A 27586-nucleotide genomic window follows, 5' to 3' on the forward strand; every position below is an offset into this window, starting at 1 on the left:
AGTGCATGACAGTATGCAGTAAGCTCCACTTTTGTTTCATGCCTCAGTTTCCACCTTTCATTGATGTGCATCTGATTTCTTTGTTTTCCTTTCTTGATTTCTTGGATTGACTGCACTAACTGTGTCAATTGTAGTGTGCTTGTTCCACAACTTTTTAAAAATATATATTTTTAAATAGGTATATGGTATACACAATTTAAAAGGTATCAAGGAACATATGGTGGAAAATAAGTCATCACTGTCCCCAGCTATCCTCATAGCTCATGCCTTGTATTCTACACTTCTGGAAAGGTGAGCTTTGATAAGAATGGTTTTGTTGGGCCGGCCCCGTGGCTTAGCAGTTAAGTGCGCGCGCTCCGCTGTTGGCGGCCCAGGTTCGGATCCCGGGCGCACACCAAGGCACCGCTTCTCCGACCATGCTGAAGCCGCGTCCCACATACAGCAACTAGAAGGATGTGCAGCTATGACATACAACTATCTACTGGGGCTTTGGGGGGAAAAAAATAAATAAAAAAAATCTTTAAAAAAAAAAAAAAGAATGATTTTGTTGTTATTTAGACTTGCGGTAGTTCCCCCTTATCCATGGGGGATACGTTACAAGACCCCCAGTGGATGCCTGGAACTGTAGATAGTACCGAACCCCATGTATACTGTTTTTTCCTATACATACATACATACCTAGGATAAAGTTTAATTTATATTAGGCACAGTAAGAGATTAACAACAATAACTAATAAAATAGAACAATTATAACAATATACTGTAATAAAAGTTAAGTGAATGTGGTCTCTCTCTTTTACTCTAAACCTATTCCTGAATATGTGTAACCGTCCCTTACTTGCAGTAAATGGCTTGGCGTGAGTCGTTTCAGAGGATCCCTTGCTGAAGTCTTCGTATGTGCTCAGTGCTTTCTGGTGCAACATGCTGCCTTCAGTCAGAACATGTTTTCTGTTCGTGTCTTTCACCCAAATTTAGTGCCTTTTTCATGAAAGTGAAATCCCAGATAAGGGGAGACCACTGTATATGTCTGGGTAGATTATATAACCCATGGTGAGGTAAAGCTGTTATCCATAAGCTATAAGCAAGATATTATACAGTTATAATATGATCCTTTAAAATAGTAAGGGTGGACTTACTTTTCTAGCTATCCTGCTGTTGTTTTAATGTATATATAATGTGGTTGTGCTATGACTTGAGTTGCCATAATACACATTAAATAGGAATTGTGTACATCTTTCCAGGTAAATAAACTCCAGCTTGACCTCAATTTTGAAGAGATTGTTTCAGTCTATTCAGTTCTCAGAAGTATATTGGGTTAGTTTGAAATTTTTAGTGGAGTAGCTGATCTTGCTAATAGCATGAAGCCATTATGTTTTATTCTTTCTCTTCATTTTATGATATTTAGGGTTACGTTGAAGAGCTAAACTAAGTTGTGAACCCTTTCAGACTACCTCCAGGTATAACTTGTCCAGATGCTAAATGTCAACTGGCCATTATGGCAGCAGGAATAACAAGTGAAAGCTCCTTAGTTTATGCCTTCCGTGGGAATATTATATGATACTTTGGGGGTAGGGAAGAGGAGACAGAGCAGAGCAGGGAGGAGATATATACAGTGTTGTCAGTTATCCAGTCAAATCTATTATCTCATAGGCAATGAGGATATGTCATTTTTCTAACTATATATTGCCTGTGACTGTTCTTCTGGGAACGTGGAATAAAAGGAAAGTGAAACCAGAGATGTACAATGACTGACTGTTAGAAAACTTTAATAATTAATTAGAAAACATCTATGGTACTGCAGGGTCAGGGTGCAAGGAAGATCATTGATCTGTTTAATATATAACGTAGGTAAAGCTGTTCCCTTTCATGTATTGTAACACTTGAACTGTTGTTGCACTGGTACAAGAAATGGCTCCTAATAAACAGAATAGCCAGTAATATATAGTGCTATTGCTTAAGTACTCTGTGAAGAAAATTCAGTGAATTCCTTTACATTTAAGTTGAAACGTTTATAAATCAGAGAGAAAACTTCTTTCTAGACTTCAATAGAAGTAGAGTTGCTCCCTTAATAAGAATGCTACCCATTTCTTAAGGTAGTTAGGTGTGTTATTTTTGACCTGAGAGCCTTTTTCCTTTTTAAAAAGTTATTTTTAAAAAGACCAGGGTTTGATTTTTGCCAGTTTGATAGTAGGAAAGCATAACTTGTTTAAATTTGCAAGTCTCTGATTACTACTCTTTACAAATGTTTGTTGGCTGCTGTGTTTCCTCTTTTGTGAATCGTTTGTTCATGAGGAAATGCCTTAGACCATTTTGCTTTTGGATTATTTGTCTTTTGAGCCTTTCTTTTTAAAAGGCGAATTTTATTTTCTGTACTAAGGAACTGCATTTCCAAGAAGAATTTCTTCCTCAGATCCTGAGTGCTTTCTGATCAGAAACAGAGTTTAGTAAAGAGCCCTCTCATTGTATGGCTGCTATATAAACGCTGTTTTTAATAAGTACCAAAAATATATTGAAGTTTGTCCTTGGATGAGAGTTTATCACTGTTGGCCTTTGGGTGAACTTTGAGCCTGAGCTGTTTCATTCAAGGCAGCATGATGTCATTTAACTCACAAATTTCTCTGTTGCTAGAAAAAGGAATGTTGTTCCCCTAAATAACCTAAAGGACTGAATAATGCTGGCACGACATTATTCACCTCTCCGGTCTCCGCTAAAGACTTCAGCATGGGAAGGGTTTTATTGTTTGTGGAGGATTGGTGGGGATGTGGTAGAGAGCAGGGAAAGCAAAGGCTGTGTGTCTGGTCCTGAATCCGAAGAATACTTTATTCCATTGCCCACTCAGCTGCCAGGGTGACCCAGCTCCCACTCGCCTCTCCAAATAAAAACCTTTGGATGCATCTTTGTTTCTTCATGTTAAACAACTCGAAGTTTCTTTCTAGACCTATATATTCAGCATATGATCATATTTTGGGTTTTTTAATAGAAGCCAAAGCAGAGATCTATATCTCACATAAAAAACTAGATACCATTTGGATCCGCATTTTCCCCCTTATTTGAGAAGCAGCTTTCCCTGTTTCCAATACCATTGAGATTCATTTCAGGGAGGAAAACAGCTTTTAACATCTCCCAAAGTTGGGAGCATGGAGTTCACTAGCAGCAGAACCTGTGGTTGATTAGCCATGTCCTCTGAAGCTTCCAGAACTCCAGCTAAGAGAATTTATTACTGGGAGTTCAAGAAATGTAGGGAAGAACAGAACAGAACCAAATAGATTTTCCCTTCATTGGTTTCGTAAATAAGCACTGCTCATTGTTCGGTATTATGCTTTGTGTAGTTAGTTTATGCAAAAAGGATGCTTATAACCCGTATGTAGTTAGTCTTTTAGCTTAGAAATGCATTGTCAAATCTTTTTTCTTGCATTGCTTTAAAAGCGAACAGGGCTGGGAGCAAATAATTATTCCTTTTATTCTTTCACCTTAAGGGGACACCTAGACCCTATGTACCTTGTTGTAAACTCCATAGATGGGAGATCTGATTTTCTCCCAAATATCTAAACCATGCCCAATACACTTTTTAACCAGTGTGAAAAGAAGACTTCAGAGTGTCACTTTAGATGTCTGTTAATAAAATGTTTATAACTCTTTAATTTACCAATTATTATTTGAAAAGCTTAATACTTTGTACCTGTAGTTTAACAGCATCTAAATCAATACTTTTAACTTTCTCTAACTTATAAATACTTATTTTATATGGGTAATTTGTAAAAATTCTATACCCATTGATCCTTACATTATGGTACAGAAGGCATCTAAAAATTCAAAACCAGAGAACTCATGCAAGCTATTTATAGATTTGAGAAGTTACATTATGAATTGATATTTTCCATTTTGGAATATTGAGAATTTTGTTACGTGGGATTCAGACTTAGAGACATTGTCAAAGGACCATTTAATCTTTCTGTTCATAATTTTACTTATGTTGTTCTACTGACTTGGAACTTTCTTGGGTTTAGATTAACAGGGCTAATTTGCAAAGGTCGGCACTGAAGCAGATTTGTTTTTGTTTGCTTTTCATATAAACACATGTAAAAAATACATATATAGAAACACACACATACGTACACACACCCCCCCCCCCATATATCACTATAAGACAGCAAAATACACTTAGTGATTTTTTTAGCTTTTATTTACTCACTAGAAGCATGATCTGCTCTCCTGAGAACACAATATAAACAAAGTCTGGCTCACAGTTACCTCATAATGATCTGCCTATCCTGCCCTTGCTTGTTGATCTATACTTATCAAATGCCTGTGTGGAGAAGCAGTACTTTTGAAGTTGTATTCTCTAAAGTAAATTGACGGTGTATCCTTTTTAGTTAGATGGATAGACTTGTGTTAAATTACTGTACTAAAGGTAGGGATGGAACATGGCAGAGATTTTTATTTCAAAATTCCATATTCTTTTCCTGTCCAAAGTTGATTAATTATCTAAGAACAGTTGATAAATGTAAAAGATACCGAACATTTTTCTTTAGGTAAAAGATATGTATGTTGGTTCATTAAACTCAGGCTTGCAAGATATGTAACTTAATTTTTCTCTAAATAAACTCTCTTAAGTTCTCTTTGGTGCCTCCATTCTAACAAATGTGGAAAAATTAATCCCAATCAATTATAAACCCCTTCAAAATTGCATCTAATTTCTATAGGGTTTACAGAGTGCAAAGGTATGAAATGGGAGAGTTGGGGACATTTTATTCTCCTTGTTAACCACTGAGATGTTCCAGTCTACTCCCTGATCATTGGTTACTGGTTCATGTAGGTCTCTACAGCATCCATTCTTGTTTCTACTTCAAAGTCTTTTCAAAGCCTGTCAGTTCTCTGGACCTTATCCATATTACTCTTGGACACATAATAAATATCATTGTCATCTGCTCCAGGGGGAACTTGGAGAGGTTGTCACAGACTTGGCTGTGCAGACGCACTATATACACACCTCTTCTACCCTTGTACTGTGGGATCTCTTGCTACTTCCTTGAACTCCACCCAAGAATGAAGATATGATTTTTCATAGCTGTTCATCTCTAAAACTCCTGGGATTCTGTCATTTCCTGCCCTACCCTTCTTTTTTCCTCTTTCTGTTTATGGTTGCTCCAGTCTCGGAATATCTTTCCTAATAATTGGCTGGTTAGAGAGCATGGAAGCTTTGCTCTTAATGATCATACTTTCAAGCCTTTTTTCCTATCCCAGGGTTAAGGTTTTGAATTCTTTTTTCATATAGACCTGGTATGTCATTGCTTCCCCAAAGCAGTGAGCGTGGGATGTTCTTCCTACTTGGATTGGGGAAAAATTTTAAATGTAAAGAAATGTGAGGGAGAGGGAAGGATATTTATTCTATGTTGCAAACTATTATCCCACCAGACCTGTATTTTTATATTGTGAATCTTCTGAATGCTTCAAAGCATTCTTAATTGGAAAACTATTTTTTAGTAAACTTAAGGTATAGAAACTCTTCTTACAATCTCTATTTAGGAATTCAGAGTTCAGATTTAATGTTTCATAGATGTATGTTTGGTATTTTTACCACTTTCTTTGGAAAGCAGAGAATGGCTAGGAGGAGGAGGAGGAGGATTCTTTTTTAACTTTTCACTATGGGAAATTCCAAATATACACAAAATTAGAAAACAATAGTATGATGACTCTCCATGTACCTATCATATAGCTTCAACAGTGATCAATCAACTCATGAAACTAATCTTATTTCATCTATAGTGCTATTCCTTACCCCCTCTTTGCCACTGGATTATTTTTAAGTTTATCCCATTTTGATGATGGATAAATAAATGTCCAGCTGTTCTGGTGTTATTGCGTAGTCCAATAGCACCATCAAGTGCTAGTTAGTTACACAAAGGTATAAGTTCTCACTTCTCTTTAATTTTACTTATTTATTTATTTATTTTCCCCCAAAGCCCCAGTAGATAGTTGTATGTCATAGCTGCACATCCTTCTAGTTGCTGTATGTGGGACGCGGCCTCAGCATGGCCGGAGAAGCGGTGTGTCGGTGCGCGCCCGGGATCTGAACCCCGGGCCGTCAGCAGTGGACTGCGAGCACTTAACGGCTAAGCCACGGGGCTGGCCCCTCACTTCTCTTTAAAACTTTCCAGTATCTTTCCATCACATTACCCTAGCTTTATTTAAAAAAAAACAAAAAAACAAAAAAACAAAACTAACTTTCTCAGGAAAGCAGATCATGCTTCTCGTGAGTAAATAAAAGCTAAAAAAAATCACTAAGTGTATTTTGCTGTTTTACAGTGATATATGGGGGGGATATATGTATGTGTGTGTTTCTGTGTATATATTTTATATGTGTTTATGTGAAGGATCTGCTGGTTTATATGGTTTTTATGTTTTTTATATGGTTTATATGAAGGATCTGTTTATATGAAGGATCTTCTGGTTCTCCCTCCTTGCCTCCTTTGCCTTCCTGACTCATCTTTCACTCTCAACCTGCCTCACCACACCCAACCACATGGGCCTTCTGATATTACTGAAACATTTCCTTTATGTTTCCACTTCGAAATCTTTTTATGTGATACTCTCTTTGTAACATTTTCCCCATAGATATCTGCATGGCCTATTCTCTCATCTCGCTAAAATCTTCTCTGCCCTCAGCTGCTTTCCAAAGTATGTCCTGACCTCTAGATATTTGTCCTTAGTCACCTTCTTGACTTGTATTTAGGGGATGGGGGTTTGAGGGATCCTCTTGCTCTGTTCTACATTAAGAATTTAAAGTAAAATTTATTTATTAAAAAGTTAACAAATGGTTTGGGAACAACTCAGCTTTTAGCAAACATAAATTTACTTATCAGTTTTGCAGTATACACCAAAATTATTTCCAAGAGGATGCTTAAGTATTAATTAGATAATTATTATGGTATTCTTTTGTTCATAATATCATTCAAAATCACAGAAAAATTAGGCATTATGCTTTGGTGATCATTTGTGTTTTGTGCCAAATGCCAGCATGCGTCTCAGCTGTAGAACTATGATTTGAAGAACCAGTAGCTAATAATCTTAACCACTGAAAATCTTATACTTTAATGCTATTTATCCCCCTCTGATGAGAAATTGACTGGCTTAGGTACCATTTCTCGTCTCTCAGCGAGTTAAGATAAGGTTTTTGTGAGTTTGTGTCCTTTAAAATCTTGCCCTAGGTTCTACTCTGTTTACTTCATTTGTGTATGTTTCATTAAGATTTAGTTCTTCAGAATACGTTGTTCTAGCAAGAGTGCAGTGAGATTAACATTCTCAGTCACTGCTCATGGAAGTCTATAACTCTTCCTGGGAATATGCATTAAGAAATGTAAATATGTTCATATCCTTTGATTTCATTTTTAAGAATGTAGCCTAAGGAAAATGCAGATGTAGAAGTATATACATATATCTCTGGGTGGTGGAAATTATGAGATTATTTTCTGTTTCTCATTCTTTTCTATTTCTTCTGTTTGTTCAGTACCCATCTACTTTTCCTCCTTCTTCTTCTCTCTCTCTCTCTCTCTTTTTTTTTTTTTTTTTGCTGAGGAAGATTCGTCCTGAGCTAACATCGGTGCCAGTCTTCCTCTATTTTGTATGTGGATCACTGCCACGGCATGGCCACCAACGAGTGGTGTAGGTCCATGCCTGGGAACTGAACCCTGGCCGCTGAAGCAGAGTGCACCAAACTTAACCACTAGGCCATGGGGCTGGCCCCTCCTTCTTTTTTCTCTTCTTTTTCTTTTCTCTATTCGCCCCAGTACTTCATTGCTTTGTTTCTCTTAGTATTAAAATGGTATATGGAGGCTAAGAATATATGGGAAATCTCTGTATCTTCTGCTCAGTTTTGCTTTGAACCTAAAATTGTTCTAAAAAGTAAAGGCTATTTTATAATAAAAATAAGCAAATAAATAGTATGGGACTTTAAAAAAAAGAAGCCAAGTTTTTGTTGGGATAATAGTAAGAACTTTTGTTGGTTCATAGTAGGAAGTCAATAAATGTTTGTTGAATCATTTTATTGCTTTGACTAAGCGCAAGTTCTTCTTTGTATGAGAAAGTAGGCCATTTGTATTTTAAGCCTATGTCCTACCACTTAAGAATCAGGGAAACTACTGAAGTATCCAAGAAAATGAAATATTTCTTTGAAGAAATGAAATGTTTCAGGAACTAAAAGTGTTTTTAAATTAAAAATGCATTTTTGTGTCTTCCATTTATATGAAACTATTAAATAAATTCTCAAAGAATCTTATTATTTTACACTATTTTAAAAATTCCTTCCCAAATTGTAGGAACTGCATAAAATTAATTTCTTTGTTAATTGGAGGTCATTGGAGTATCCTAAATCCTGAAGACTAGGAAATACACTGGTGCACGTGTAATGGAATTCTCATTGCTCCTTAGTGTACTCGTGCTGTTAAGATGCAATTGGTTGTTTATTTCTTTTTACAGTAATATATGTCATGACTAAATTCCTGTAGATATTTTTTAAAGTGTATTCTTAATTGGAGATCTTTCTTATTCCTAAGAAATTCAGTGTTTCTTATTCATTAATTACTTGAATTGCCTTCGTGCATTAAATGTCATATTTTATCTTATAAAGTACCATAGTATCCAGGATGGTTGTGCCCACGTTCATTTTTCCACCTCATAGATTGAAGTTGTTTAACTGTGTCTTCTTTCTCCTCTAGTGGTTCCCCCTGGAAGTCCTGGGCCCATTACTCGGCATGGGTCCTATGACAGTTTAGCTTCTGACCATAGTGGACAGGAAGATGAAGAATGGCTTTCTCAGGTAAGACTCTGAAATATTTGGCCTATTAAAGTGATAGAAAACAGAAATCCATTTTCTGTTTTTATTCTTAAATTTTAAAAACTTTTTCCTTAGAGGAAAATGGGCAGAATTGGGAACTCTTTTTAGGATCACCAATAATTAATCAGTTGTCTTTCCATATTAAGAATTTCTCGTAAATACTGCTGCAGGGATACATATACATATATTTTATACACACTTTTATATATACAGATACACACATGTATATATGTGTGTACATTAGCTTTCATACAGAGGGCATAAAATATGCATATCTTTCAAACAATCCATTTATATCCCTTAGGACTTTGGATTTTAGATGCACTCTTTAAAATAAGAATTGACCTTGTTAAAACAGTGAAGCCGTTCAACAATCTTTGGGATTTGTTTTGTGGAGCCAACATTTTCTGTAGATTGAGCTTATACTTTGATTAGGAAAGTTCAGCATTCTCGTCCACACAAGTCCTGATTATGCCCAACTGAGTTTCCTTTCCTAAACTCATGTAATGCTGCTTCCAGTGGTCTCTAAACCAGCCCTGTAACAGCTTCAACTGACGCTTCCTCCCCTTGCCAGGTGAAGCTGTCTTCATCTCAAGGGCTTTGAAATAAAAGATACTTGGGCAGATTTCAAAATGATGAGATTACAGATGACTTCATTACACATGCTGTTATGTCTGCCTCAAGTCTGACATCATTTGGTGAAGTTAATGACCTGTCTCAGATTACCAGTCCAGTGGCTTTTCATCAGACAGGTGCCTCAGTGGAGCCCGGCTGCAGTTTCGTTGCTTTCTCAGGGAGGGTAGCTGAAAAACTAAAAGGAATCTGGAAACTGGAGAATCAAATTGTTTCTAGGTGACATACATTTTATCACACCTAAAATACTCACAGGAAGCTCCTTGAAGGAGGGTTGATGCTTCAGTTCCTGGCATATGGAGGTACATCCTTTCTTGAGCATACCACGATATAGTAAAAAAAAAAAAAAAAAAAACGAATACTGGCAAAGAAACTATTGTCCTTCACTTTAACTTTTCAATTAGAAAAAGAGGTAATGTGTGCTGTCAGTGTGAAAGTATATACAATATGTTTATACTGCACACAACAGGAGAGTGACTAGGAACATCTGGCCATCGCCTCAGTGAAATCGCACAGGCATCTGTTTACCTCTCGGCTCTGTGACACTGATGGTTTTGAGCTTAAAATACACAGAATGCTTTATCTGTGGCCTAATTTACATTGCTGAAGACAACTGCTTGAATCAGAAATCACTGTCCTAAATCTGAGTAGTTTTCTCCCTGTGATTAGTGGGAATGTGGATATTGTTCCAAGACCATGGTGCTTTTGCCCTTTAGGACTTACAAACACAGAGCCGCACTCCACGAACTTTTTCAGTTATGTTTTGTTAAGAATTAATCACTGCAATCAGAGAAATGTGATTAAATATAAAAGAACTCAGGGCAAAAATAAGGCACATGGGAAGTCAGTTCCATAAAGTGTGTGTACCAGACGTGGATGTAGCAATTACAAGACATTGAGAAATAGCCTTTCATCAAAGTTTTCCATGTTTAGTCTCTTATTCAAGTTGCTCATTTGTAAAATCATGTAATATGTTTATTTTCAGCTTTTACCCAGTGTCTTCTATTCTCTACTTTGTCTTTAACATGTTTAATATAATATTGGCAACATTCTCTACCGCCTCCATAGAGTGTGAAATTAATAAAGCATTTTGGTATTATTGTTTTGCATCACTTAAAATACCTGTGTCCATGTTCATGGTAGTTGAGAAAACACTCTAGTTAAGTAATGGTATTTTTAAGACAAATCTAGTTTGAGAGAAAATGTGTAATACTCTCTTCATGTAAAAGTGGATTTTGGGGGACTTTGAGGGCAGTATAGTAAATATTATAATATTTAATTGTGGGAAAAAAACTGGCTTTGGGTGTTGAAAATTATTTCAGACCTTCTCTTTTCCTTGGATAGTTCAAGAACAACTTCAAGTTTGTCATGAGCTTGATCCTCAGTGAAGGAATTACTTTTAATCTGTGGTTTGATAGGTGTAGTATTCCGTGCATGCCTACGAAGTGGTAAGTACCGTCTAGAATGGATGTAAAAGGTAGTCCCTAGGGAGCTGACACTAGTTGTATGAGGCAGACAACTGGTCCGTTCACTGTCATATGGTTTTTGTGTTGTATATGTATGTGTTGTGTATGTTGTGTGTGTTTACATTCATACGCACACACACACAATGAAATTTTTGTTTATTTTGGTGGAAACCAGTAGAGGGATGTAGTGAATGTCTATATCGGTTGTGATTATCATTGCCTTTTGATTGTGGATGCCCTGTCCCTCTCCCACTTGGTTAAGATGGGCTTCTTAGAGAATGTGGGTGTTCAGAGACAGGATGAGAGGATCATGAAAGGCTCTCAAAGGAAGGTCATAATACATTTAAATCATGATTCCTAATCTGTTCCAGGTAGAAATTGTAACGCACACTGGACCCCACAGACGTCTGTGGATGGGTCCACAGTTCCAGTTCAAAACCATCCATCCCTCAGGCCAGACCACAGTCATATCATCCAGTTCATCTGTGTTGCAGTCTCATGGTCCAAGTGATACTCCACAGCCCCTTTTGGATTTTGATACAGATGATCTTGATCTCAACAGTCTCAGGTAAGAAATAAGAGGTAGGGAGTGATTTGACTGGATTAACATGTTCATTTGTAATGAACATTTTAGGTAATATTTACATTTCCCCTTTTGGCACAGCATCATGTTGCAGAATACACGCACTGTAACTTGTGATTCATTATTATTGCTGGAGATCTTATGTGGGATTTCATCATATCCAGTAAATATTTGTGTTTCGGATTGTATTTCTCTAAATCTAGTATTCAGTAAAATTTTTAAGCCATCTCATTTTATGATGCCCTACTCATCTTTCTAACTGCTTAAAATCTGATGATATTCTCCTTTCTTGATCTTTCTGATGTTTCATCTTTCAACTAAACTTCATCTGTCCTAATTTGGCATATTCCTTTTTTTAGGCTTTAAAAAGTTTTGGATGAGAAAGTGTTGATATAAATTCAATTATAGTTTATCATCTATATAAGGATGAGAATATATAGTTTTTTTAATCATATTCTCTGATCCACACTTATAAGAATCATAATACAAGGTTTACAAAGTATACTTTTTATGATTAGTGTCTTTTTTTAATGCAACTGAGGACTTCTTGAATTTTGCAATCTTGGGTTTGTGTAGTAGTTTAATTTGTTACACTAAGACTTGACACATTAGGGTAGGAGAGACAATGAAGGGCTCAGACTAATGCAATACTGTAATCTCCCTTTCCTTGTCTTCTCTTTTAAAAAGTTATATAATGTGTCTTTATTTGAATCTAAAATAGCCCTCTGACTTTTTTCTTGCATCTCTTTTTAAAAATTGTGGGAAAATATGTCCCAATCATATGGTAGATATATGTTTTTATCTACCTCTTTGTCAACATTAATAAAAAGTCTTTATAACAAAGCAAAAACTGATGCAGGTTGATTAAGCTTGATGTTTCATCTTTAAGAGTAACTCATAATGAAACATGTCTGTTTTAATACCTTCTGTAGTGTTTTAGTTTTTCGTTTATGTAGCTTGCTTTGTATTTTATTTCTTTCTTCCATGCATTTTTGCTTTTTTTGTCTAACATATTTTCTTCAGCTTTCTAGAAATGGCACTTTTCCTCAAGATGTCAGGCAGTAGTGACAATACAGTGGATGCTAGATCAGTTTTCACTGGTACCACTTGTAAAATATGATCTAGTCAATCCATGTTCAGGAAGTCAAGTTGAGTCAGTCCTCAGCTTAGTGATTCAACACGTAGTCATTCATGTTTATAAGTCACTCAGTTACTTAAATGTTAATAATAAGGCATTTAAAATAGACAACCCATAAAGCTATGTTTATTCTCATTACTGAACTATTCATAAGACCTTATTTCTTTTTTGTCTGATGACTGTCACTCACTGCTGTAGTAAGAAAGACCCTGTCCCTTTTTTTTTTCTTTTTTTTTTGTGAGGAAGATCGGCCCTGTGCTAACATCTGCCAATCCTCCTCTTTTTTTGCTGAGGAAGACTGGCCCTGGGCTAACATCCATGCCCATCTTCCCCTTCTTTATATGGGACGCCGCCACAGGATGGCTTGACAAGCAGTGCGTTGGTGTGTGCCCGGGATCCGAACCGGCGAACCCTGGGCCACTGCAGCAGAGCCCGCGCACCTAACCGCTTGCGCGACCAGGCTGGCCCCGACCCTGTCCCTTTTCTTTGGAGGACATCTCTAGCTCCTGTATATACAGCTCTGTTCTTTTGTTTTGTGACCTCTTCCAGCTTTCTTAGTTACTCATTACTTCAGACATAATCCTTTGTCTAAGAGCTCTCTAACTTGCTTCTTCAGACAAAGCTACATTCCTGAAATCCTTCCAGAATTTTCCTTAGGGACTTTCCTTTTCCTTATACTAAAGAGCTCCTTGTATTTGTTATCTAAGGGACTTTAAATTGTTTACATTTGATTAGAATTTTGTCCTGTTTATTGGACACATATACACTTTAGAAACCTTTATATTGGGTCTTAGGTTTATAAATTTCTTTTGATTGCACTTGTAATTTATATTTAAAAATTTGAGCATATAGTCACTTGGTTAAGCCCTCGACCCCCATTAGAACACAATTTTGATGGGAAATTCAGATATGACTCACAGCATTTCTATTACAAGTATCCTGTTTAGTACCGATACCCACCCAGCATCCAATTAGAAATCCAACCATTTATATTCCCCTCATTCCTGTTTACCGTCACTCTATCCCAGCTCCTCGCCCCTCTTCCTTCTATATTTCTTTAGGCTTATGCACAATGGCACTATGGCTGTTGGCCTTACTTTCTCCTTTAAATTGTGAAGCCTTTGTTTAGATTTTTTTGGCTCAACTGACCCTTTACACCCAGTACCCTGTCCTGTACCCCATGAGAGATTACTCAGAATTGTGTGCTGCTGTGAGAGTCTGGCTCCTTGTATCCTAACCAAAATGAGGAGCAGGCAGGTGTAATGTTGACTGCCATATCCACATGGGAATCAGGCATGGCTTAACCTCATAGGAGCTCCTTATGTGGAGCAGGGTTTAAAAATGTAAAAAAGGTCAACGAAATATTTATTAATAGACCTGAGAAATACATAATGTAAAAGAAACTGAAATTCTATTTTTTTTTTAATTTTTTGTTTATTGCAGTAACATTGGTTTATAACATTGTATAAATTTCAGGTGTACATCATTATACTTCTATTTCTGCATAGATTACATCATGTTCACCACCCAAATACTAATTACAATCCATCACCACACACATGTGCCGAATTATCCCTTTGGCCCTCCTCCCTTCCCCTCTGGTACCCACCAGTCCAATCTCTGTCTCTATGTATTTGTTTGTTGTTGTTATTATCTACTACTTAATGAGGGAAATCATATGGTATTTGACCTTCTCCCTCTGACTTATTTCACTTTGCATAATACCCTCAGTGTCCATCCATATTGTCACAAATGGCTGGATTTCATCGTTTCTCATGGCTGAGTAGTATTGCATTGTGTATATATACCACATCTTCTTTATCCATTCGTCCCTTGATGGGCACTTAGGTTGCTTCCAGGTCTTGGCTATTGTGAATAACGCTGCAGTGAACACAGGGGTGCATGTATCTTTACACACTGGTGTTTTCAAGTTCTTTGGACAAATACCCAGCAGTGGAATAGCTGAATCATATGGTAGTTCTATCCTTAATCTTTTGAGGAATCTCCATACTGTTTTCCCTAGTGGCTGCACCAGTTTGCATTCCCACCAGCTGTGTACGAGAGTTCCCTTCTCTCCACATCCTCTCCAACACATGTTGTTTCCTGTCTTGTTAGTTATAGCCATTCTGACGAGCGTAAGGTGATACCTCATTGTAGTTTTGATTTGCATTTCCCTGATAGTTAATGATTTTGAACATCTTTTCATGTCTGTTGGCCATCTGTATATCTTCTTTGGAGAAATGTCTGTTCAGGTCTTTTGCCCATTTTTTAATTGGGTTGTTAGTTTTTTTGTTGTTGAGATGCATCAGTTCTTTATATATTTTGGAGATTAAGCCCTTATCAGATGTATGGTTTGCAAATATCTTCTCCCAATTGTTAGGTTGTCTTTTCGTTTTATTGATGGTTTCCTTTGCTGTGCAGAAGCTTTTTAGTTTGATGTTGTCCCATTTGTTTATTTTTTCTATTGTTTCTCTTGCCCGGTCAGACATGGTGCTTGAAAATATGTTGCTAAGACCGATGTCGAAGAGCGTACTGCCTGTTTTCTTCTAGAATTTTCATAGTTTCAGGTCTTACATTCAAGTCTTTAATCCATTTTGAGTTAATTTTTGTGTATGGTGTAAGGTAAGGGTCTACTTTCATTTTTTTGCATGTGGCTATCCAGTTTTCCCAGCGCCATTTGTTGAAGAGACTTTCTTTTCTCCATTGTATGTTCTTGGCTCCTTTGTCAAAGATTAGCTGTCCATAGATGTGTGGGTTTATTTCTGGGCTTTCGATTCTATTCCATTGATCTGTGTGTCTGCTTTTGTGCCAGTACCGTGCTGTTTTGGTTACTATAGCTTTGTAGTATATTTTGAAATCAGGGAGTATGATACCTCCAGCTTTGTTCTTTTTTCTCAGGATTCCTTTAGCTATTCGGGGTCTTTTGTTGTTCCATATAAATTTCAGGATTCTTTGTTCTATTTCTGTGAGAAATGTTGTTGGAACTTTGATAGGGATTGCATTCAATCTATAGATGGCTTTAGGAAGTATGGACATCTTAACTATGTTATTTCTTCCAATCCAAGAGCACGGAATATCCTTCCATTTCTTTGTGTCTTCTTCAATTTCTTTCAGCAATGTTTTATAGTTTTCAGTGTACAGATTTTTCACCTATTTGGTTAAGTTTATTCCTAGGTATTTTATTCTTTTTGTTGCAATTGTAAATGGGATGGTATTCTTAATTTCTCTTTCTGCTACTTCGTTGTTAGTGTATAGAAGTGCAACTGATTTTTGTATGTTGATTTTGTATCCTGCAACTTTACCATATTCGTTTATTACTTCTAAAAGTTTTTTGGTAGATTCTTTAGGGTTTTCTATATATAAAATCATGTTATCTGCAAATAGTGAGAGTTTCACTTCTTCCTTTCCAATTTGGGTTCCTTTTATTTCTTTTTCTTGCCTGATTGCTCTGGCTAGGACTTCCAGTACTGTGTTAAATAGGAGTGGTGACAGTGGGCATCCTTGTCTGGTTCCTGTTCTTAGAGGGATAGCTTTCAGTTTTTCACCATTGAGGTTGATATTAGCTGTGGGTTTCTCATATATGGCCTTTATTATGTTGAGGTACTTTCCTTCTATACCCATTTTATTCAGAGTTTTTATCATAAATGGATGCTGTATCTTGTCAAATGCTTTCTCTGCATCTATTGAGATGATCATGTGATTTTTATTCTTCATTTTATTAATGTGGTGTATTACGTTGATTGATTTGCTAATGTTGAACCATCCCTGCATACCTGGAATAAATCCCACTTGATCATGGTGTATAATCTTTTTAATGTATTGTTGTATGCGATTTGCTAGTATTTTGTTGATGATTTTTGCATCAATGTTCATCAGTGATATTGGCCTTTAATTTTATTTTTTTGTGTTGTCCTTGTCTGGGTTTGGTATCAGGGTAATGTCAGCTTCGTAGAATGAGTTAGGGAGCTTACCCCCCTCCTCAATTTTTTGGAAGAGTTTGAGAAGGATAGGTATTAAGTCTTCTTTGAATGTTTGGTAGAATTCACCAGGGAAGCCATCTGGTCCTGGACTTTTATTTTGGGGGAGGTTGTTGATTACTGTTTCAATCTCCTTACTGGTGATTGGTCTGTTCAAATTCTCTATTTCTTCTTGATCCAGTTTTGGAAGGTTATATGATTCTAAGAATTTATCCATTTCTTCCAGATTGTCGAATTGGTTGGCATATAGCTTTTCATAGTATTCTCTTATAATCTTGTGTATTTCTGAGGTGTCTGTTGTAATTTCTCCTCTTTCATTTCTAATTTTACTTATTTGTGCCTTCTCTCTTTTTTTCTTGGTGAGTCTAGCTAAAGGTTTGTCAATTTTGTTTATCTGTTCAAAGAACCAGCTCTTGGTTTTATTAATTTTTTCTATTTTTTTTTAGTCTATTTCATTTATTTCTGCTCTGATTTTTATTATTTCCCTTCTTCTACTGATTTTGGGCTTTGTTTGTTCTTCCTTTTCCAGTTCCTTTAGGTGCATTGTTAGATTGTTTATTTGAGATTTTTCTTGTTTGTTGAGATAGGCCTGTATTGCTATAAACTTCCCTCTTAGAACTGCTTTTGCTGTATCCCATAAATTCTGGCATGTCGTATTTTCATTTTCATTTGTTTCCAGGTATTTTTTGATTTCTCCTTTGATTTCTTCGTTGACCCAGTCGTTGTTCAGTAGCATTTTGTTTAACCTCCATGTATTTGTGGCTTTTCTGATTTTCTTCCTATAGTTGATTTCTAGTTTCATACTGTTGTGGTCAGAAAAGATGCTTGGTATTATTTCAATCTTCTTAAATTTATGGAGACTTGTTTTGTGGCCTCATATGTGATCAATCCTGGAGAATGTTCCATGTGCATTTGAAAAGAACGTGTATTCTTCGGTGTTTGGATGGAATGCTCTGTATATATCTACTAGGTCCATCTGTTCTAGTGTGTTATTTAAGGCCAATGTTTCCTTATTGATCTTCTGTTTGGATGATCTATCCGTTGGTGTCAGTGGAGTGTTAAAGTCCCCTACTATTATTGTGTTACTGTCTATTTCTCTCTTTATGTCTGTTAATAATTGCTTTATATATTTAGGTGCACCTACATTGGGTACGTAGATATTTACAAGTGTTATATCCTCTTGTTGCATTGTTCCCTTGATCATTTTGTAATGCCCTTCTTTGTCTCTTTTTGCAGTTTTTGTTTTAAAGTCTATTTTGTCTGATATGAGTATTGCTACCCCAGCTTTCTTTTCATTGCCATTTGCATGGAGTATCTTTTTCCATCCCTTCACTTTCAGTTTGTGAGTGTCTTTAGGTCTGAAGTGTGTCTCTTGTATGCAGCATATATATGAGTCTTGTTGTTTTATCCAGTCAGCCACCCTATGCCTTTTAATTGGAGCATTTAGTCCATTGATGTTTAAAGTAGCTATTGATAAGTATGTACTTACTGCCATTTTTTAACTTTTTTTTTCTCAGTGTTTTAGTACTCCCTCTCTGTTTCTTTCTACTTCTATACAGAATTGATGGTCTCTTTAGTTTGACCTCTGTCTGAAAGCTCTACTCTTTAACTCCCCTCCTCCCTCCTTTTATGTTTTTGATATCATATCTAACCTCTTTTTTGTGCATTTGTATCCATTATGTTCTTATCATGGAAATAGATACTTTTTCCTATTTGTGGTCTTCTTTTTTCCCCTTAAATCAGTCCCTTTAACATTTCTTGTAGCACTGATTTCTTGTTGACAAACTCCTTTAATTTTTGCTTGTCTGGGAAAATTTTGATCTCTCCTTCCATTTTGAATGATAACCTTGCTGGGTAGAGTATTCTTGGCTGTAAGTTTTTTCCTTTTAGCACTTTAAATATATCGTGCCACTCTCTTCTAGCCTGTAAGGTTTCTGCTGAGAAGTCAGCTGATAGCCTTATGGGCTTTCCTTTGTATGCAACTTGTCTTTCTCTTGCAGCTTTTAGGATTCTCTCTTTATCTTTAATTCTGGACATTTTCATTATGATGTGTCTTGGTGTGGGCCTCTTTGGGTCTATCTTGTTTGGGGCTCTCTGTGCTTCCTGTACGTGGATGTCTGTTTCCTTCCTTAGGTTAGGGAAGTTTTCATCTATTATTTCTTGAAATAGATTCTCTGCCCCTTTGTCTCGCTCTTCTCCTTCCAGGACACCTATAACACAGATGTTAGTGCGCTTGATGTTGTCCCAGAGGTCCCTCAACTGTCCTCACTCTTTTTAATTCTTTTCTCTTTTACCTGTTCAGCTTGGTTTATTTCTTCTAGTCTTTCGTCCAGCTCGTAGATCCGTTCTTCTGTATCCTCTACTCTGCTTTTGAGTCCCTCTAGTCAATTTTTCATTTCCAGTATTGTATTCTTCATTTCTGATTGGTTCTTTTTTATATCTTCCATTTCTTTGTTGACATTCTCACTGAGTTCATCTATTCTTCTCCCCAGGTCAGTGAGCATCCTTAACACTGTTTGTTTGAACTCTCTGTTGGGTAGGTTGCTCATTTCTATTTCACTTAGTTCCTTTTCTGGAGTTTTGTCCTGTTCTCTTACTTGGAAAGTATTCCTTTGCCTCCTCATTTTGCCGCTTTCCCTGTGCTTGTGTCTACGTATTAGGTAGGTCAGCTACGTCTCCAAACTGAAATTCTAAATCTAGTTTTCCACTCAAGCTTAGCTCCTGAGAAATTGGTTATGTTTTATTTTATTTTATTTTTTCATCTAATTAACACATTCATCAGCTCACATATTTTATATATAATATGTTTTGATTTTTTTATGTGAAAACATTTAAGTTCTACTCTTTTAGCAACTTTCAATTATACAATACAGTGTTATCAACTATAGTCACCATGTGATACATTAGGTCCTCAGACCTTATTCATGTTGTTTTGTTTTAATTGATATATAATTCACATAACATACAATTCACCGTACAATTCATCGGTTTTTAGTTTCTTCACTATGTTGTACAACATCCTCACTGTCTAATTCCAAAACATTCCCATCACTTCTACCAGTTTGTTTTTATTTTACTCTTTTTTAAATTATGGAAAAATTTCAAACATATGCAAATATGTAGTTAAGAGAATAATAGAATAAACCTCCGTGTATCTGTTGCCCAGCTTCAATGCATCAATTCATGGGCAGCCTTGTTTCATCTATAGCCCCATCCACACCCCACCCACAACTCTGGATTATTTGGAAACCCTAATATACACTGAATTAATAATGGGAAATTTATTAGCCCACATAAGTTGTTTAGACCAGGAGGGGGCCTTGACTTTGGATGAACTGACCATATCTCACAGAGCTAGCTTCTTGTTTCTCTTAAGAACCAGAAAACATGTTTTCCAGAAACTATGTTTTCCAGAAACTTCAAATAAAGTACTCCTCTTTTCTCACTGGCTCAAATTTGCCTAGCCCATCCCAGAGCTAATTAATCTCTGCATGAGATGATGGGATTACCATGAGTAGCTTATCAAAATAAGCTGAGGTAGAATGAATATTGGGTAGTACACCATATTGTCCACTATAGCAGTGATCAGTATTTGTGTATCAGCATTTCCAGGGCCGGCCCCATGGCTTAGCGGTTAAGTGCATGCGCTCTGCTACGGGCAGCCCGAGTTCGGATCCTGGGCGTGCACCGACGCACCGCTTCTCCGGCCATGCTGAGGCCGTGTCCCACATACAGCAACTAGAAGGATGTGCAGCTATGACATACCACTATCTACTGGGGCTTTGGGGAAGGAAAAAAAAAAAAAAAGGAGGAGGATTGGCAATACTTGTTAGCTCAGAGCCGGTCTTCCTCAGCAAAAAGAGGAGGATTAGCATAGATGTTAGCTCAGGGCTGATCTCCCTCACCAAAAAAAACAAAAAAATTTCCAACTTCCAGCACTAGATCAAATGCATCATTGTTCTTCTCCCTCCCGTTTCTTTCTTTCACACAACAAATACACATACATTCAAACGTGCTTTCAATAACCGCTCTTTTTCTGCATCCATACTTGGCACTTCAGGCTTCTAAAATCTGTCCCGTGGTGCTTATCAACCTCTTATCTTTCACCAATATCCACTACGAGCTCTCTGCTTCAGCCAAATCACGCTCCTTAAGATGTCCTGCATTTATCATGCTCAGTCACAAATCCAAGTGTTCTCTTGTTCTAATTCTCTGCTTAAAGGGCACTTCTTGCTCCTCTGCTTAATATCCTGTTACTGTATACAGATCCAATTCCTGTTCCAGCTCCACAAGATCTTCTCAGTCTTCTGTGGACCATGCATTCATTCCTCCATTTCCTCATTCTGAGCTTTTCTTGCCTATTTCATTCATTTTCACACTTAAGTTTTCTTCTGCATCAGTCATGAATGTGCTAAACCATATATCCATACATAGACCTTGTACTTCATGTTTTTTCTTTCTGCTTGTTCCTAGAATAATACTGACACACGATTAATATTCAGCAAATACTTATTGAATGAATGAATTACCAAAAATGCTTGCTTATATTGTCATAACAAGTTTTTATTTCTTTAAGTTGTCCGGGACTCTCAAATCTTTTAGTCATACAGATATTTTTATGTTAATAGTATTAATTTAATACAGCTGGAAACAGACTCTTGGCATTTATATATTTATCATTCTTAAGCAACTTGAAATTGTATGTAGTAAATTGCAGTTTTGCTGAGACTCTAATTGATTCTTATATGCTAATTGGTAATTTTATAGAAGTAACTTGGTTAGATAGTAGCAATCCTAGCTAAAACCCTGGCAGCTACTTCCCAACACAGCTGTGTTATCCCATGCTTGTTGTCAAATATAAAGTAACTTTCATTAAGGATTTTAAGGGAGTTACTCAAAATTTTGTATCTAGTATTGCTGCCTTTTATGGAAGGCATTAGTAGTTATGGTGCTATTCATGAATTTGAAGATTCTCAAAACTCTTCATTTCCGTCCTTTGCAAACGCCAAAGGTTTCAGTATAAAGTATTTTGTTTCCTCTCCGATTCTACTTAATTTATCCCTTTAAATTAACATTAATTTTTCAATCCCTTATTTAAAATCTGTTGAATAACATGCAAAGAGAAGAAGGAGTATGGAGCATAGGGAATGTTGGCTGTGCTTTAGCCTTGTGCAAGAATTAGGGACTGCAGCTCCTCTGTTTGCCCTGTTTTAGAATGAATGGTTCTTTAATGGATTGGGCTATTCCAGCATTCCTGATTTAAGGTCTGTTGTAGTGAGCGACAGTTTGGATGCCAGTAACATATGTGAATTAAATTAAATTGCATTGCAGGATCCAACCGGTCCGCTCTGACCCAGTCAGCATGCCAGGGTCATCCCGTCCAGTCTCTGATCGAAGGGGAATTTCCACCGTGATTGATGCTGCCTCAGGTAGAAAACCATCTCCAAAATGTTTCCTGGGTAGTTCTGTGCAGTTTTTGTTTCTTTTCTTGCACAATGTAGAGAACGATTTTTTTTTGCCTTCCTTTTTGTTTTTTGTTTGTTTGTTTGTGGATATGCGTGCATGTGTGTGTACGTGTGTGTGTGTGTGTGTCTGTGTGGTGTGTGTTAAAACCATGCTGTGCCTGCATTTGTTGCTAAACAATGCCATGCATTTAAATATTGTTAAGGTTGGTGAATGATGCAGTGGAGTTGGCACTTGATTAAATGTAATGAACACAGTATTGAAGGCTACAGGGTTGATGACTGTTTTGCCTTTGATCTCTCAAATGTGGAGAAGCAACCTTGACAGAGAACGTAAATACAATATATGGATTCAATTTACTCAACCTGTTGAGTATCAAAGTGCCTGATGTGTGGAAGTAGAGAGTCCAAATGCTATAGCTTAAATGGTTTTATTATTGAAAGCATAAAGTTTAGAAATTCATTAACTTAACTGTGGTCTATCTGTCACAGTTATTAACTTCCTATCCTTGGAACCAAGCCATGAATATGTATCATTAGTACCTGGAAGTAGATCTTTGCTTTGTAGGTGGTAGTGACTAAATTAGTATTATAGTATCACTGTTTTCTGCCAGATCTGCCAAATAATAGAACTGTTTAAAATAATACATTTTCTCATTTCTAAATGCAGTGATAAAGAAAATAAAGACAGTGATGCTTTATATTATGGTGCAGCTGCAGAGCATCTGAAGATAGCATACAGCAGGGTTTCATCAAAAATAGTATCTTACAAGTAGAATTATTAAATACTCGGCATTAGTCAAACAGTTGAGTCAGACAGGATTTTAATCTATAGCAGTTTCAAAATCCCTAGAGACTACTGATTTGATTGAGGCTTAAACTGTGAAAGAAAATGGAAACAAACACAAAACTGATTTGTGAAGGTCACTTTTAAAAAACCAAAGCTTCTGTTTCTGATTCTGTCGCTGGATGTATTTTGAAGTTTGAAAGCGAATGGGTTTTGTACGTTTTCTTAGCTTTCTGATTTTTTTTTGGCAGTGGATTGTGTCTGGTGTCTGACTGAGCTGTCCGCAACTCGGGCCGTGTCTTCATTTTTAATGTAGACTCTTAACTTTAGGACTCATACTCATTCCTCTGCTATGACTTGGCAACCATGGTTGTCCCCTGGAAACAAGCACAGAAATGTGTCGAGTCTCTGTCCTTGCTTCCCTGCATTGAATGAGATATTGAGATAGGTGAATTAAACAGTAAATCTTTTTGGTAGTTTCAATCTGAGAATGCTAACAGATCCTGCTCATATGGAATTATCACTTACAATTGTGAATCCTGGAAATGATGTCTTTTAACCTGAAGTATTTTATTCAAGATTACAATAGTAGGTGGTGTTAGGGATTTTTAACATTTGTAAACTGCCATATTATTGATGTTTTAGAGTCAAGTGACTAGCTACCAGTCAAATGAAATGCATGTTACTAAAGCAGTTACCATGTGTGTTATTAAAAGTTGCCATATTCAATGTTATAGTCTGAGGTAATACTCCATGTTTATCATGTAGCAGTATCTCAATTTTAGCTCTTTGTAAAGTTATCTCATGAAACCGAGAGGAGCCTCAATGAAATATTGCAACCATAGTTTTGTTTAACTCTGTTATAAGGAGTTTTGAAATTGATGTTTGAATAAGGAATTAGATCTTTGCTCTTGATTTCCTGGCATTTCCATCAGAGATACATCGTAGGAATTTCTAGGATATTGTTCTACAGCTATGAGCATTTACCTGAAAATACCAGTCTTTTGAGAAGAGAAAGGACTTCTTGGTGACTAAGCTCTATTGTTATTTTTCTAGGCCTGTTTTCATTCCATAAAGCCCTAGTTTCTTTCTGAAAGACAGCCAGAGCAATGAAATGTGTGTGCTGCTGTCTCTTTGAGCTAAAGAAATCCCATAGATGAGAAAATGGACTTTTATGAATAATTCTCTACCTCTCAAATGGTTTGGTTCCCTTTCATTCAATACATTTTTTAAGTGAGTGCCTAATATTTTGTTGGGGAAACTTTATCTAATGGGACCACTGTTGTAACAGACTTATTTATCTATTGATGTTTAACAAGATAGAGGCTAAATGGTTTGGGTTCTTTATGGAAAGAAGTTTATAGGAAAATTCTCTTTTAGAGTCTTCTGTTAAAAAGAGTCTAATAAATTTTTATAATTGCTCCTGAATCAGGAAGTGCTTCTCTGATTATGACCCATGCGTTGAAGTTAGCTGCATATTGTGAAAATGCTTATCTGGAGTATTGATTGCCCTTGCTTAGAGATATGACCAATGTGACTCCTCCTCTTATCGGGCTTTATTGCTTTGTCTTACCTTCAAGCAATTTATACAACTACGTGTGTTGTCTTTTTAATTGTTCCTATGTTATAGCTGTCCCTCTATTTTATTTTTATTTTTTTATTTTATTTTATTTATTTTTTCCCCCAAAGCCTCAGTAGATAGTTGTATGTCATAGCTGCACATCCTTCTAGCTTCTGTATGTGGGACGTGGCCTCAGCATGGCCGGAGAAGTGGTGCGTCGGTGCGTGCCCGGGATCCGAACCCCGGGCTGCCAGCAATGGAGCACGCGCACTTAACCGATAAGCCACGGGGCTGGCCCAACTGTCCCTCTATTTTAGTGACAGCTTTTGCTCTGTCTAAAGTAGTGGTGGTATAATTATTTTTCATATTATATTTCATTTTCAGAGGCATAGAATTGAAAACTTTAATGTGATATGTTTAAATCTTTTGACGGTTGCTACAGTTTTCAAAGTGAAAATATTTTATGTAAACCTTTGGTCTGCTTGTTATGTTTTAGATATCTACCTATTAATCTGACAGTGTTATTCTATTGAAACTAAAAGAGGTCAGGAGAGCATTGTGCCACTTTTGCTAGGAAATTTTTTTTTCACAATTTCTTGATCATCTAGTATATCTGTGCTTCACTCCTTTACATAAAAACACATTTCCTAAAATACATGTTTTTTGCTTATTAACTTCGGTGATTTAGGTACAGTGTAAATTCTATGCCTTGAAATACCTGTGAACCAGCTTCTTACAGTCTCTATATAAATATGTGTATTTTAGACTCAGCAGATCTATAACTGCTTTATATGTAGTGCTATTCTCATATCATGTTTCGCCTGATCTTTGGTGATTCAAAAGACGTTATTCTACCTAAGATTTTGAGTTTAGATAATTGTCTTCTTGACTAAGGAGAAGACCATTCTGGAAGTGGACTTGTGATAGGAATTTACCCTTACACACAGGCTACCCAGACCAAAGGGGATTTGAAAGAATTGTTCCATTTTCCCATGTCCAATTAATTAACATAATTGTGTCTAAATCACAGACAGCATTTCCAGACAAAACTCTGCATGGCTTACTTACCTTTTTTTTCCTCTCTGTACATTCCTTCTGGTTAGGTACCTAAGAACTTCTTCCCATTGTTTGTCCTTTATAACATGTGTCCTTCTTTTGATAAAGTTATACGATCTAAAGAAAAAATAGAAAGATAGTCGTCGATGTCCTGTTCAAACTTTGCTTCCCACATTGGTGACTGATGTTCTTGTTCCAAGTCTTGTAGGCTGTACCTGTTGGATAACTTAATAACAACTCTAGTGTGATGCTTTTGAGTCATCCACACAAATCGCCTAGAAAGATCTGGTTCATCCTAAGTTTGTTTGTCCTGGTTTGTAGTTTTACCATGGAAATTGATGTTTACCAAGAAAACTCAAAGCAACTGAGATTTAAAGACTAACTAATGTGTGGCTCGCATGAAGAGCAGACATCTTTGTCAAACTCTGCTAAAGTAAACATTTTATAGAGAAAATGTTATTAGAAGTGGTGGGAGCAGCATTTCTGTATATTCTTGAGGAAGATGACAGTAGGAGAAGGAAAATTGTGACAGATAAGTAAGATCAGTTCTTATCATTTAGAGTAGGCATTGACACATAAGGTATTAGTGTTACATAGAGCATTTCAATAAATAGTGAGAAAGTTGCAGACCTGGTGTTTGTTATTGTTCTTGACTCACAAGCAATATTATTTTTGTTGTACAATTGAAGTAATCTAAATAAATTTCTAGGAAATTAATTAATTCAGGAGACAATTTTTCAGCACCCAGTTTTTCCCAACATCAAAATAATTTGTTTGGGGCTGGCCCCATGGCGCAGTGGTTAAGTGCGCGCGCTCCGCTGCTGGTGGCTGGGGTTCATATCCCGGGCGCGCACCGATGCACCGCTTGTCAGGCCATGCTGTGGCGGCGTCCCACATAAAGTGGAGGAAGATGGGCACGGATGTTAGCTCGGGGCCAGTCTTCCTCAGCAAAAAGAGGAGGATTGGCATGGATGTTAGCTCAGGGCTGACCTTCCTCACACACACAAAAATAATAATAATAATAATTTGTTTGCGGCAGAAAATGATACACTTAAAAACCCAAACTTATTTGATTTCGTTGATTTTATAATCATCCTTTGTATCTGCTTTGTGTATTTGGCATTTGGTGCATCGCCTTTAAAAAAACAAATAATACTTATTAGAGAAGTATGATTGGGTAGGCAACAAGGAGATTATTTGAGCAGTCAAATCTCTGCGGGAGGGACATTCTTATAGAGGATGCTTTTATCTTACAGAGATTTTTCTGATGCTGAGAGAAGAATATTCCTAAGGATTATATTTCATTGTGTCTACCGTTGTCATTGCAGTCTGAGGCAGACAAACTTAGTCATTGTATCTTAAAGCCATCAGAGGCACAAGAAATGCTGGTGGTAAGAAGCAAAGAGATTTGTAAGAAACATCATTCAGTCTACCATGGTGAGGCCACTTAGCTCTGTGATTTTAAAACTAGAGCTGAGTGACAGAAGCCATGACATTATAATCATGCTCTTGAACTTTTCCTGAAACCTTCAACAAGTCATATTTCCTACCTAGCCATTCTTCTCTGCATCTGTAAAAAGACTTTAAGGTTCCCTATGCAAAAATGTTTCATCTTTTTTGGCAGGGAGGTTTTCAAATTGTTTTCTAAAATAATTCCCAGATGTAAAGAATATAACATTCTTTAGAAATATTGAGATATTTCTTTGAATAAATGACGTGGTTTTCATTTAATAGAGTTCCAGATATTCTTTGTGATTATAAGGTGACGAAAACTCCAGGCATGCTTGTTCCTTGGGTATTCAAAGCCTATGTGGGATCAGTAAGAGGATTATGGATGAGGGTGAAATTAAAAGAAGGCTTAGTCCTGACCTGTGAACAGTCCCTCAGAGGGGAAAAAAGAGGTCAGTAAGTTTACTTTGACACTATTTATACTTGAAACAGTTAGTAAATAGTCAAACTCAGATATTAAGATTGGCTTTTTTGTTAGAAATGAGGACATTTATGCATTATTTCAACTCTGATCTAATGGTGTACCTGCTGTCTGTATAGAACAAAAGTAAGTTTTAGAGATTAACAACAAAAGGAAAAGA

At 36.6% G+C, this 27586-nt stretch overlaps 1 protein-coding gene across 7 annotated transcripts in view; it reads left to right on the forward strand.

Moving 5' to 3' along the window:
* BCAS3 (BCAS3 microtubule associated cell migration factor) overlaps positions 1-27586 on the forward strand; it is a 559119-nt gene that overhangs the window by 285146 nt on the left and 246387 nt on the right. For all 7 annotated transcript variants that reach the window (XM_058560481.1, XM_058560485.1, XM_058560483.1 and 4 more), the window contains 3 exons: positions 8715-8815; positions 11304-11500; positions 21962-22059. In XM_058560481.1, the coding sequence (XP_058416464.1) occupies positions 8715-8815; positions 11304-11500; positions 21962-22059 (396 nt within the window). The remainder of the gene's footprint in view (positions 1-8714; positions 8816-11303; positions 11501-21961; positions 22060-27586) is intronic.

Source organism: Diceros bicornis, chromosome 18 (genome assembly GCF_020826845.1).
Source record: "Diceros bicornis minor isolate mBicDic1 chromosome 18, mDicBic1.mat.cur, whole genome shotgun sequence".
Taxonomy (NCBI): domain Eukaryota; kingdom Metazoa; phylum Chordata; class Mammalia; order Perissodactyla; family Rhinocerotidae; genus Diceros; species Diceros bicornis.